The sequence below is a fragment of the Macaca mulatta genome, chromosome 3, assembly GCF_049350105.2.
Source record: "Macaca mulatta isolate MMU2019108-1 chromosome 3, T2T-MMU8v2.0, whole genome shotgun sequence".
Taxonomy (NCBI): domain Eukaryota; kingdom Metazoa; phylum Chordata; class Mammalia; order Primates; family Cercopithecidae; genus Macaca; species Macaca mulatta.
Window position 1 is genome coordinate 162,329,328 of NC_133408.1, and position 14,255 is coordinate 162,343,582.

General features: G+C 36.5%; 1 protein-coding gene across 8 annotated transcripts in view; it reads right to left on the minus strand.

Moving 5' to 3' along the window:
- CADPS2 (calcium dependent secretion activator 2) overlaps positions 1-14,255 on the minus strand; it is a 572,739-nt gene that overhangs the window by 240,944 nt on the left and 317,540 nt on the right. For all 8 annotated transcript variants that reach the window (XM_028846226.2, XM_015134824.3, XM_077997218.1 and 5 more), the window contains exon 8: positions 8,094-8,233. In XM_028846226.2, coding sequence (XP_028702059.1) covers positions 8,094-8,233 — 140 coding nt within the window. The remainder of the gene's footprint in view (positions 1-8,093; positions 8,234-14,255) is intronic.

Below are 14,255 nucleotides of genomic sequence, written 5' to 3' on the forward strand. Positions count from 1 at the left end.
CATTCAAGTAAGTGCTAGTGATGATTACATAGAGAGGAGTAGGAATATTCTTTAGGACCCTTATATCCATATGCTAACATCTATGGAAAGAATGCCAAAATTAAACACACTAACAGACAAGCTTGGACTACTTTTGAAGAGATTCCTTTTCGTCATTCCTGTATTTTTAGGCCTCGTCCTATCCTTTACTATGTTCCATAAACACTCATTTTCTCCTCTTTAGACCTCTGCTGATCTTCCCTAAGCTTTTTCCTTCCTTTTTTTCAGGGACTTTCAAGTCAGTCCAGCTTTGCTGCCATATGCTGTACTTTTGTTGCTATTGCCCTTCACTACTGCCACGTATCTTCCTGCTTTCTAGTTTATGTAACCTTCTGCTCCTAAGTTTTGTCCTGATTTTGGTCCACTGCCACGCTCTGACTCTGAAATATTTGCAAGTCTTGGTACTGTCAGCCCATGCTTTTACTTGCTTAGTCCATTCATCTCTGTATACAGTCTAGGACTCCTCCTGCCTGTCTAATCATTAAAACACTGGTTCCTTGTATATTTCTCCTCATTCTTCTTTGTCAGCTGTTGGGGAAAATATTTTCATGAATTATTTTTGAGCCGATCTAAATGGAAAAAAAGTGTACACCAAATAGAATTGACAGAATAAATACTGAAATAAATATAGCATGACTATTCAAATTCAAGGATCACTGTAGCAGAAAGAAAGCAAATGACTTTTATTGAGTCCACAAAGATAGTGTGAACAAAGCTCAAATCTAGGGTGTTATTTTTTGCCTTTAATTTTGATAAGTATTGGTTACATAATACATCATTCTTACAAATTAAAACAAATTAACCCTGGGGTATACTCCACCCATAAGAAGTGTTGCTAAAACTTCCTCCTACAGTTCAACCACAGGGATGGTCTAAGAATAACTGTTGACAGGCAACAAGCCTCCCTACAAAGAGTAATTAATTTCAATTTAAAGTTTTGGGAAAATAATATATTTCTTTATAATACAGTCTTTAGATTTATAGTCAAATTTAAATTTGTAAATAAGGGAGACTTCCTGTAATTCTTCTGGGGCAATAATGCTTTGAAACACACTCCAACAAATCCACCTTACAGTGGTGCTGATTAATTTGAAGTTACTATCCAAACAATCAGTCCAACACTTACAACTGTGAGCATAATTTCTGCATTCTGTTCTTTTCTAAAAAAAGTTCATCAATTCATCAAATATTTGTTTAGCTTCTACTAAGTATTAGGCAATGTTCTAAAAATTGGGTTTAAAAATAGCAAGTAAGACAAAGTTCCTACCCTATGGGAATCAAATTTAGTTGGGAAGCTACTCAATAGCAAATTACACCATGGCAGTAACATTCTAGGTGAGGATACAGCTAATAAACAATAAATATAACACAGATAATGATAAGAGCTTAAAAAAAAAAAGAAGCCAGTTAAAAGTAGAATTGGAAGCAGAGAGAGAAGGGTTCTTTGTTGGGTAAACAGGATGGGCTGCTGTAGAGACAGCATCTGATAAGGGACAGAAAAAAGAGAGGAGGTGAGTACCATGAGCATTCTAGAGTAGAGCTGGCAATGGCAAAGGTCTTTAGAACCCTAATCTCAATGACACTAGCCTCTCTCACTGATTATTTTCACAAAACATTTAATTAGGCTAATTATACAATCACATGAATGTCTTGGGTGTGATGGTAACTACAAAATAAAAATCATGTAGACAGTAAGTATTGAGTCAGCTGTTTAGGTTTATCAATCCCTCTTCAAATAAAGCAATTTAGCTAGGTGTGGTGGCTCACACTTGTAATCTCAGCACTCTGGAAGACTGAGGAAGGAGGATCACCTGAGTCTAGGAGTTCAAGAACAGCCTGGGCAATATAGGGAGACCCCATCTCTACAAAAAGTTTTTTAAAGAAGCTAGTCAGGTATGGTGGCACACACCTGTGGTCCCAGCTACTCAGCAGGCTGAGGTGGGAGGGTCACTTGAGCCCAGGAGATGGAGGCTGCAGTGAGCTCTGTTCACGCCACTGTACTACAGCCTGGAAGACAGAATAAGACCCTGTCTAAAAATTATTTTTAAATTAAAATAAAAATCACATACAAAACTACAATTAAAAATAAAAATAACTGAGATGAAACTAAAACTAACTCACCTGGTATGTAAGTCTAATGAGATCAACAATGTATCATAAAACTTGACAAATTTTAATACCACAACTAGCAAGATTTGATAGACTGGTAGAGCTATATGGATCAAATCAACTTGTTTAATGATTTAAACAAGAAAATTAAAAGTTGAACTAGCAAATTGTAGTAAAACATACAATGAGCACCACCAGTTATTTAAAATATGCACTGAAAATATCTGTAATTTAAAAAGTGTTACACAACATTAGACTGAATTAAAGGAAAAGTGCTTTCTTATTCCTCTCACTTGCCATGAAATAATCTCCAGGTGTTCTCTATTTTTAGAATCTGAGCTCATTTCTTAGATAAATCATTCAAGTCAGTTGCTCAGACATGGTTTAAAGCCCTTATGTAATATTTTCATTTTTCTCCCTTGGACATAGGGAGGAGACAAAATAAAGTTAGCAGAAAAATAAACACACAAAGAGCAACAAACTACCTTATCTACATCCATAATAGCTGTCAAATAAAAATGTAAATTAAAGTCTAACAATTAAGCAAAGGGCCCTAATAGGGATATAACTTTTATACTCTCAAGGAATTAATGATGATTTGTACATTTCTATTTTTCTCATCTGTCTTTAAGCATTTTCTTTTGAATAAAGTCAAATGATGTGGTTAAAACTTGAAGAATGTTATTATAAGGCTGAGCACAGTGGCTCACACCTGTATTTCCAGCACTGTGGGAGTCCAAGGCAGGAGGATCACTTGAGGGCAGTAGTTTGAGACCAGCCTAGGCAACATAGCGAAACCCTGTCTCTAATAACAATACAAAAAAATTAGCCAAGGGTGGTGGTGCACGCCTGTAGTCTCAGCTGGTTGGGAGACTGAGGTGGGAGGACTGCTTAAGCATGGGAGGTGGAGGTTGCAGTGAGCCAAGATGGTGCCACTGCATTCCAGCCTGGGCAACAGGGTGAGACCCTGTCTCAAAAAAAGAAAAAAAAGATGATGATGATGATGATGACAGTTCAAGGGACTCAAGTAGGATTTCGGTGAAATCAGGATAAGCCAGGCTGGGCCAAGTTCAACCTGGGAATGCAAATAGACCTACACATACATAGGTTCAGGTCAAGGTCAGATGTCCAAACATAGTTATTTTAGACAAGGACATAGAGGGAAGTCATTCTAAAAGGTACATTTAAAAATGAAATATCAATTTTCTTTGTGAAAGAACAGACTAGGCTTTGTTTAAAGCCTGGACCCTCTGAGCAAATACTACCTTGATGCAGCTAAGATTTTCCTCCCCTAAATTAGTTGGAGATCATAAACCTGGAATAATAAGCTAAATAATGGAACTTTACTAGAGCGCAGTCATTTCACTTTATGAGCAAATACAATGTCTGAATATTTAGCGTGTGAATGCAGTTTACATAGGCATGCTGCTCCAATTTCTGGATGCCCAGCTGGCCCTCTCTCTGGGAAATGGTGGGGCCACAATGCAGCCAGTGTGGGGCTTGTCTCGTTTTTCCTGCTGGAAGTTCAACTATTGTCTCTCCTTGCAACAAGAGATGAGCCCAATGCCTTTTCCATCTTTATGATGGAAATTAGAGAGTTTTGTTTGTGACAATGTCAAAATATTTTAATCCATCCGTTCATTCAACAAATGTGTAAATAGCCAAGCATGACTCTACACAAAGAGAAATATGAGATTCATCTGAGAGTGGTTTTGCTAAAATTTTCTTACCAATTAGAAACTATGATAAAAGTCTTCTATAGTTACATAGTTATGAAACTCTATTTTTACTATAAAAGTAATCAGTTGCATGCAGACTTCTCATAGATCATGGTAATAATGCTTCCACATATTTGTGAGAGCCAATTTTCTCTTTTTCAGTTATAGATTTAATTGTCATAACCATCATTTATTAGTTCCATTTTATTTTACCCTTTTGGTTGAGAAAATAACCTTTGAATTAGGAAAATAATCTTATTTAATAAAAACAGGAATAGTTATTTGAGTTTTAAGTTAATACTGTTACTTAGCCACTAGGCTATGCTAAAGTATAACCCATTTGTTCAAGAACACTTCTATCTTCATGTTACACACACACACACACACACACACACACAAACCAGGAAAATAAATTCAAAAGCTGGATGTGAATCATTTAACCATTCAAAACGTAGCTGGTAATTTGTTCAACAGATTTATCAAAGGGTTAGTTTCTATAATTAGTTTAGATGACATATTCCAAAAGAATAAATAAACTTGTTTTTGCTAAATATACGTCTTGTGGTAATGCTCAGTTTGGTTTTAAAAGGATGGAGTCATCGTTATGCTTAATTTTCATTTACATGTAGTTAGTCATACTCAAATAAACTATAATGTATAGTGGTAGACTGATTAGTTATCAGAAACATGAGCTTTAGATTGGATGCATTTTACCTTCTGGTTTAAAAAAACAGTCATTTTAAAATGCAACACTGAGAACTAAACACCATTTATTTCATTTATTTTAGGCATTTTTTTTTACATTAAAATTATGTTCTATTCCCTATAAACTGTGTTTAGAACCTTTAAGTTTCAATTTGTAAATAAGGCTTACTCTCATTTGTATTACTTTTCCCTTAATACCCTAGGGAGCACAATATTACATTTTCACCATCATTATTCACATTAATATCTATCTCTGATCATACACTGTGGGAGGCATTGAGAATTCAAATAGGTCTAAGAAACAGAGTACAGTTGAGAACACACAGACAAATATAAATAACATTGATAAAAATATTTTTTAAGGGCCATAGATAAGTGATAAATGAATAAAACAGAGAATACATGTTACAATAGTTCACGCAAGAAAGATATATTTGATGTCCACATTATTAAAACAGAGAATAGGTTTTTACTACTGAAGTCCCAAAAGATTTCAAAGTCTAAAGTGCTCTGAAGATAAAAATCCATTATCCTCCAATTTATTTTTTAATCCACCTAACAACTCTATCTGTAACAAGAGTTTGCTGTATTTTAAAGATAAATTAATATTTTAAAAACTTGACTTGTCTCTTTTAAAATTATCCATCTGTTAATTATTGATTATAGGAGAAATGATCAACAAAACACGATCCAGGCTCAAAGCAAAATGCTATTAACCTACTATTCCTGTTACATTATTGCTTTGGTGTATGATGGAATACTTGGAAGAAAAAGATTAACTTTCTCTTCTTAAATGTAACTAAGTGCAGTGAAATCCATTTATGAAGTACTTCAGAAAAAGATGAATATAGCTATGCTGTAGGTGAAATGTTCTCCAATATGTTTACACATAGGTGTATTATTCAAAATGTGTAAAACTGTTACCACATGGGTACTGAGGAAACAGAACAGATGCTTACGTTAAAGCACCTCTAACTCCCTGCCCGTAGGGATCAATTATTATTATAGCAATGTTGAAAATGTTCAACTCTTCTAATATTAGTATTAAAATATTTTAATCAAATCACTATTTTAGAATATGACATTCTTAATTTTGCTATACAACATACTATGTTAGCATAACATCACAGATAATTTTCAGTTCTAACATTGCTTCAATGTGTATATCACAAACTGAAGAGATACCTAAATATCTAGAAATGCCTGTATCTCTTAGCAATGTTAGATAATAATTGATATGGTTGGGCTATGATGCATTTTTGGTCTGAGTCCTTCAGTGAGTTCCTGAGCTTTATGGATTAAATTAAGAGACTATGATATATCCTCTTTAGTCTTTTCCTTCACCTTTAGTCTTGGGCAGAAGTCAATTGCAGGGCCATTCTAGGGGTATTGATTCAAAGAGATGTGAAAAAAACAAACCCTACCTCCAAATCAAGCCTTGTAAGGGGTCTGGATTGTCTCACCTATCTTGGAGTATGCTAAACCAAGGAACTGCCAGGTGAGAACAAGGGTTTCTTCCCACTGGAGTTAAAGGTTACAGGACCTGCCCTATGCATGTTCAATCTTTGTTCTTGGGACAAGCTGAAGGTCCAGGGGTATTCACCATGGCATGGTACTGTGGACGGGTAAATTAGGGCCATCTTGACATTATGATAGGTTCCTGTTTTGTTTTTTTTTTGTTTTTTTTTTCTTTTTTATTGTGCCATTCATCAAAAGAAAAAGGGACTGAGTAAAAAAGAGTGGAGAAACAACTGCAGTTCCTGGAACATACTGTGTTCTTTTATGTGTAACTCTACTAGTCTCTAAGCACTTTAGAGCACTAGCACTCTCTCTAGTCTCAAAGCACTCTGACAGTTTCACTGAACTTGTCATCATCAGCTAAAAGTCCTTCCAGGACTCCCTGCCTTTGTACATGCTGTCATGTTGCTAGAATGACATTTCTCCCACTGTCTACCTGATAAATTTATCCTTTAAGTTTTATCTCAAAAGTCAGGTGTCCTGTGAGACTTTCATTCACTGTACCTGGCAAAAATCAGGCATTATTTTTCCCAGGTTCCCATTTCTGTCTTATAGCACTTATCACTCACTATCATAATTATTTACATACAAGTCTGAATCCCTGACTAGCCAGTTCCTATAGGCCTGCAATAATATCATATTAAAGTGTGTCCTAGTTGGAAGACAGTAAGTGCTCAATACATGCCTGCTGCATAAATTACTGGTGAGCAGATAGATGGATGCATGAATTAAATATTAAATCCCAGACACTCTATGTGCATTATAAGCTAAGCCATAGTTAGACTTGACTTTACATTACTACATTAAAGATGCATAACGTTGGTTGTCCAAATCATGGTTCACCTTCTAAGAGCCCACCCTCTCATGTACTTTTTCCCTTTGGTGAGGTCTGACACTGCACATGCTGCCTACTAAACCAAAAAGCAATACAGTCCTTAGTTCCATCCCAACTGTAATGTATACCTTGGATTTCCCCCTGCCCAGAGCCTAACTTTGTTTCCCCTAATGGTCATCCAAAGTATCCTCCTCATTTTTTGAATCATCAGTTCGCTCCACCCTGATGTTAGGGATTGGGCCCCAATGCCAGCAGACTCTGCTTATTACAAAGATACACTTTCTAAGACCTCTGTGTTTGTTGCCAAACTCAGGGTAAGCCACTTCAACAACTACTTTCCTCCATAGGAAAGAAAGAAATGGTACCTTTTCTTTCCTAATGGTTAATACCCCTATGCTGGGATTTGGCCATAGTAAGTTCAAAGTGTTACTCTCCACAGTAAGAAAAATGGTCGCCTTTCTTTCCTAATGGCTAATAACCCTATGCTGGGATTTGGCCATAGTAAGTCCAAAGTGTTATTCTGAGAAAGTCCTGGATTTATGGAAATTCATTTTATTCAAGAGTTCAGACCTGTTTCATCACCAGCTGCAACAGACAAAGAACCTTGGCAGAGATGAAGGCTGACTCTGACCCCTGGTGATCCCCAGGAGACAGTACCTGCACTTATTCCCCAGGCAAGAACAGTTTTCTCCAATATTGATTCAGTTCTCACTCACATGTTTGGATGAACACTCATATCCCTCTTGTCAAAATATATACAGCCTCATTGGGTTATATCTACACTATGTTTTAGTTTTTATATAGTCTATGGAGGTTTTATTCCTAGGGATCTCAATGCTAAACTTGTTTCAACTATTATTGTAATTTGAAGAATGTTTCTTAGAAGGTATCGTGCCCTGTATCAATATGACTGATGAGTAATACTAACACAATCAAGTTCCAATATTGTGGTAGCATGCATACAGTTATCTTAACTAAAGACCCATGTATTGAGCTATAAAGCCATCTTTGGGTCTAAAAACATTGAGTAAGATAACTTGCGTGTGTCACTTTTTGAGAAAACTCTGTGTAAAAGCCTGCTATACTGGTTCTCTCACTAAACTGACAAAAACAATACACTGAAATGAAATTCAATAATTCAGGAAAACAATCCTCAAATTTATACTCACCCACTATGCTTCATATGTGCTGGTTTATCCATTCGCACTGCCAGTTTGATTTTTAAGTCAGAATCCTGGCTATTTTTTGGAACTACCATTTGGTGTAATTCAGCTGATTTGGAGCTATTAGAAGTTGGATATAATATCACCTGTATGGAAAAAAGACCATATTTAAATGCATGATATAGAGTGTCTATGGGTTGGAACTAAAATATTTTCTATGTTTACCTGTTTGAAAAAACAGTGTCAACACCCAAATGTATCCAATAAACCATTTGACTCCCTACTACAATAGCTGATGGATTTTCAATACAGACTTAATTTATTTTTTGACAAATACATGTTTTCACATTATCACATAATGAGTTTTCTTCTTGTGTCACTTCATAATGAATTAATAGCACAACAAGCTACAGTTGAATTGACGTTGAAAAATACTCAAGAGACACCCATAATTTCAAGAAAATTCTAAACTCCTCAGGGCAAAGCAGTTCAGAAAGATATTCTTTGAAATTATGGATAACATCCTTAAAAACCAAAGCCAATTATTTCAAACAGCACAAATATGCCTCATGTTTTATTATCATTGTAAAATAGTATTAAAAGAAATCAACTCAATTAGAGATGGAAAACAGCACATTTTCTGCTCTAGATCAATACCAAAGAAGGACTTTTTCCCGACATGTTTTCAAAACTACAGATATTATAATGACTGAAACAAAGTGATTACTTTTAATAAAACCGCCAAATTAACAAGTGATTATTTCACGACCCTCACTTCACAGAGTCAACCCAAGAAAGAGAAGCCTACTCTTCAGATGTTAGGTACCATGCAGATAACACAAAGGTATTTTCCCCTTTTTAAAATCAGTTATGACATATTTAGGCACAGTTTACATCCAAGTCTTAATATTTTTAAATGGGAGCATTATAGGCTAAAAGACAAAACAAATATGTGAAGTGCCCTGCATTATATTTTAAGCCATAAGCCTGAAGCTTAGATATGAATGGAAGAATTATAAACATTCTCAGGTATGCTAAATTTTTTTTTCACAGAACAAATATGTCCATTAAAACTATATTGAAACATATCTTCTTGTGTATAAATCTTGCTGCAACACAAAGTGATTGTGAATCTGAAATTTGTTTGTAATATTGTTATAATTTTACTTTAATATAACAAAACAAAGTCCCGTCTCAAGTTGTTACAGATAGTCTTTATCAATTTAAGAAGGTTGCCTTCTATTCTTAGATTCTAATAGTAAAATGTTTTGAAAGCATTCATGGCAATTGACTTTGTCATACCCTTCCCCTACCCTCAAATCTTCATTTATAGTATAAGTAGAAATCTTCACCGAGAAATCTTTAGGCAAGACTCTCCTTCTCTCTAGGAAAGACAACATAGTCATAAAAGCTTCTCAAACTATTCTCAATTTGCAAGTTGTTAAATGTATCTACTATTTTGAGACTTTTCTCAAGCCTTTCCTAAAAGCCATAGCTGTGTTGAATCCAGCATATCCATATACTTAAGTATATAAAGGACATCTAAGAACAAACTAAATGACATTTGCAATGTTTTCACAATTATGATCATACTCTAGAATTCATTTTGACTGCTAAAATATCCAATGTAATATTTTACAGATTCTTTCTTAAGTGACAGTAAAGAAAAATAAGATGATAGCTTTTGGCTCAAACCAGTAGACAAAGCAATATCATTATCAACTTAGAAGGTTATTCCAAAAAAGAATAAAAGACTAAGATAGAGCTCTATATCCACTGTAGCTATAGCTGCTATTTTCCTAACAAGTCTGGAAAGCTTTTTCTCTTTCTAACCACACCCATCCCCCATTCCAACTTAAAAAAAATATTTTGGCATGAGCCACTTACAGACTTTATTGCTTTTTAATTCTTCCTTCTATGTTTATATAAAAATTGGCATTGTACCAAACTCTAAACTCTTATACAGGACGAGAATATTTAAATTAAAACTTTTGACAATTTCTCATTCCGTAAATGCCGATGATGGCTTGCTAAATTAGGTCCCAAGATAACTGATTTGGGCTGATCCACAAATTAAAGGCTATCCCAATATCGAATACCATTCTTTCTGCCACATTTTATTTTTTTGATGGGTATTTTTTTTTTTTTTTTTTTTTTTTTTTGAGACGGAGTCTCGCTCTGTCGCCCAGGCTGGAGTGCAGTGGCGCGATCTCGGCTCACTGCAAGCTCCGCCTCCCGGGTTCACGCCATTCTCCTGCCTCAGCCTCCCGAGTAGCTGGGACTACAGGCGCCCACAACCGCGCCCGGCTAATTTTTTGTATTTTTAGTAGAGACGGGGTTTCACCGTGGTCTCGATCTCCTGACCTTGTGATCCGCCCGCCTCGGCCTCCCAAAGTGTGATGGGTATTTCTAACTGAAGACAGTGGAAGGATTTATTGCTCAGCTCTGTTCAATTAAACAAACACTGAGTTCTTATTATGTGAGGATACACAAAGATTAAAGAATATGAATGGCTCACATCTCTCAAGGAGCTTAGTTCCTCTTCAATAGGACTTAGTTTTGTCTTTTATTAACAGCACTCTTAGCTCTGATAATATCACTTCTTCCTATTGCTCTTCTTTTCCTAGAGTATGCAATGGTTTCCTGATTTAGTTAATTTCTGGGTATATTCACAATCATTCGCTTGGCTTCTCCCTATCATATGTATATCTAATTCCCTATGTTACATTCCCTCCATTGGAAAGACCTGGAAATGTTTCTTTTTCTGGACAGACTGACTGATAAAGGTGTGAACATTGGCACGTGTAACAAGGGGAGGTCCACAGATATGAAATCTTCTGTTTCTAAGAGAAGTGCATTGGTAAATGCTGAACTTAAACTTCAAAATGGTCTGTTAAATAGTTTCCAGGCTCCCAAATTGCACAACCAAAAAAGTGGTCATGTTTCTTTTTTTTTTTTTTTTCATACTTTAAGTTCTAGGGTACATGTGCACAACGTGCAGGTTTGTTACATATGTATACCTGTGCCACGTTGGTGTGCTGCACCCACCAACTTGTCAGCACCTATCAACTCGTCATTTACATCAGGTATAACTCCCAGTGCCAACCCTCCCCCCTCCCCCTCCTCATAATAGGCCCTGGTGTGTGATGTTCCCCCTCCGGAGTCCAAGTGATCTCATTGTTCAAGTCCCACCTATGAGTGAGAACATGCGGTGTTTGGTTTTCTGTTCCTGCGATAGTTTGCTGAAGGTGGTCATATTTCTTTTCCAATTTCGCCATGAATAAATAGATAAGGAAGAAGCTCCCAAGGTGTAGAGCCCAGAGGGCCATGGAGAATAAAGGACGAGGGAGTTATTTTCAGAATACACAATACAGCTCTGATCAAGAGATCTGGAACACTTCCTTGGCAGGGTGTCTTCATGGTGCCTGCCAGATAGGATTTCATTATTGTAATTGGACAATTACTGCCGTGCATTTCCTGCTTTTCCTTTTTCCACATGGCAAACTTACCTGTAGCTCTCCTGTTCCTGTTCCTTTACTGTATATTGGATTTGTGCTGAGGCAGAATGGGGAGGGAAGGTGTCGTAAGCAGTTACCATGAACTTTAGTTCATAGGTTGCCAGACTGCAAAGAACCACAGCTAACTGTGATGCAGATATTGGACTGGATATAAAAATGAAATAGGACTTTGGGCTGTTTCTCTTGAGTTGCGGTGAATGTGTTCTATGTGTAGGAAGAAGGGCAACAAAACAACTTGGTGGCACAAGGGTGAACTATGGCACATCGTCTGACTATCTGCCATGATTCATGCTTTCACCAGTATAGAACTGTTGCTAGTAAACAGCTAGTTAGCCAAGAACCAGGTTTTCCAGATCCTCCTGCTTCTAAGTAGGGACATATAAAAGTTCCTATTAAAGGGGTGAGAAGTGACATGTGTCACCTTGGGAAAAGGTGATCAAGATACAGGTTTGATGTCTTTACCCCACTTTATTCCTCTGCCAGTCAAGTTCAGAGAACACGAATACCTTAGGAAATGAAAGAAATCAGAGCCTTAAATCACCATGTGGAAGAAAGTCATACTTCTGTCAGGAATACCTGCGGTAAACTCTTACAAACCTGGTATTATTTTGAATTCTTGAAATATAACGACTTTCTTGTTACAGCATTTAGCAGTATCCTAACTAGTATATCAACAAGGTGTTTTGTTTCAAAATCTTTCAAAAGTAAATAAGTGACTAAAGAATTTGTTTTTTTTATTAGAAGCAGTTCCAATTCAACAGGACTCAGTTCATGTACAGAGACTGTGTCTGATGTTGACAGTCATAATAATTAAAATATTTAACAGATATAAAAGCTTACTAAGGATCCTTCTGTATCCTAAGTTCACATTTAAATTATAGCTCTGTACAAATAACTTTTAATACTATTTAGCAAACTATTTTGTTCTTTACCATTCATTTCTCTTAACCTTTCTGTATACGTTTCTGCTTCTTGTTTATTTTTGTCACCAACACTTTAAATGTCGTGTCAGCATGACACAAAGATGACTTCTTATCTTAAACATAAAGCTAATGTATCTTCTTCATAATAAAACGTCAGCATTACTTGTCATCTTTGCTAGGGTGTAATGGAAACCACAAAATGATTTTTTAGGATTTGTTTAAAATTCCATCAAATTTAATATACAGGAAGAAAAAAAACTAAGACTTAAAAAATGAAATATAAAATACACATTTACACACAGAAATGTTTAGTGATGAGGGGTTCAGAAGTAGCTTTTTCTTAAAATATATAAGCTGTCACTTTCTTTTCTGAGATACCTGATTGAGGCCAAACTACATACATTTGTGCATAATTAAGCTTTGTGACCTGTGAGATTAAGACTATTTAAATTGCTAAACTCTACTTCAACAAGCACCCGAAAAACTAAAACAAAAAACAAAACAGCACTGGGTGCTGGGGGAGACAAGCTAGAAAAACAGAGGGGCTAGATAGACAATTCACTACCTTCTCCCATAAATGCCTCTTAGCTTAGAGAAAGGAAAAAAGACCCTGGAACCACAATAATTGCACCATATCTTGTGGCAAAATAGTAGACACACAGATGATACAATTCTAGCTCAACGATGAGTGCATTAAGCAATTCTTGAAAAAATCAGGACAGCTTTCATAGAGTAATTACAGTTTCATTTGGAAGTCTAAAAAAACACGTAAGATTTATAAGGCTGACATGGGGAGGGGATGAAAAATAAAGATATGGGGGCTGTTGAAACCAAACACTGTAACAGTGGCAATCTAGAAAAAAGCACATGATTCTGATGCTGACATTCTTAACATTACTCTAGGTTCTCAAGCTCTTCCCCAAGGTTGGCTGTTGAGCTTTTTCTCTGTTCCCTGGACTTAGCCTCAGTCAGTTTCCATTGCTCGCCACCAAAAGAACTTCAATCAGTACAAACACTCATTATATTTTCTGCCATGTCAATTCTCTTTATGTTCTCAAAAGATAAGAACAGAGGGCAGGGTGCGGTGCCTCATGCCTGTAATCCCAGCACTTTGGGAGGCCGAGGCGGGTGGATCACAAGGTCAGGAGTTTGAGATCAGCCTGGCCAACACAGTGAAACCTCATCTCTACTGAAAATACAAAAAATTAGCTGGGTGTGGTGGCAGATGCCTGTAATCCCAGCTACTTGGGAGGCTGAGACAGGAGAATAGCTTGAACCCGGGAGGTGGAGGTTGCAGTGAGCCGAGATCGCGGCATTGCACTCCAGCCTGGGTGACACTGCAAGACTCCATCTCAAAAAAAATAAAATAAAAATAAAAATAAAAAATAAAAATAAAAATAAATAAATAAGAGAAGAGAACTCGAGAACCCTCTGGGCACCACCTTTCTAGAGTTAGGAAAAGGAACAGGACTCTATAACTGAGACCAGTCACCAAGGAGGTAGAAGAAAGCTGAGGTTTGTGATGTGCCAAATTTAAGGGGGAGAGTTTTTTAGGTAGTAGGAAGGGGGCATCAGGGTCACTTGGGGATCAAGAGGTCACACATTGTTGGGTCTGAAAGACTACTGCCTGGTTAAAAAAGAGAGAGGTGACTGGAGATCTGAGCAGGAAAAAGTTTAGTTGAAGCCAGATGGCAATGGTGTGAGGGACATAGTATGTTTGAGGAATA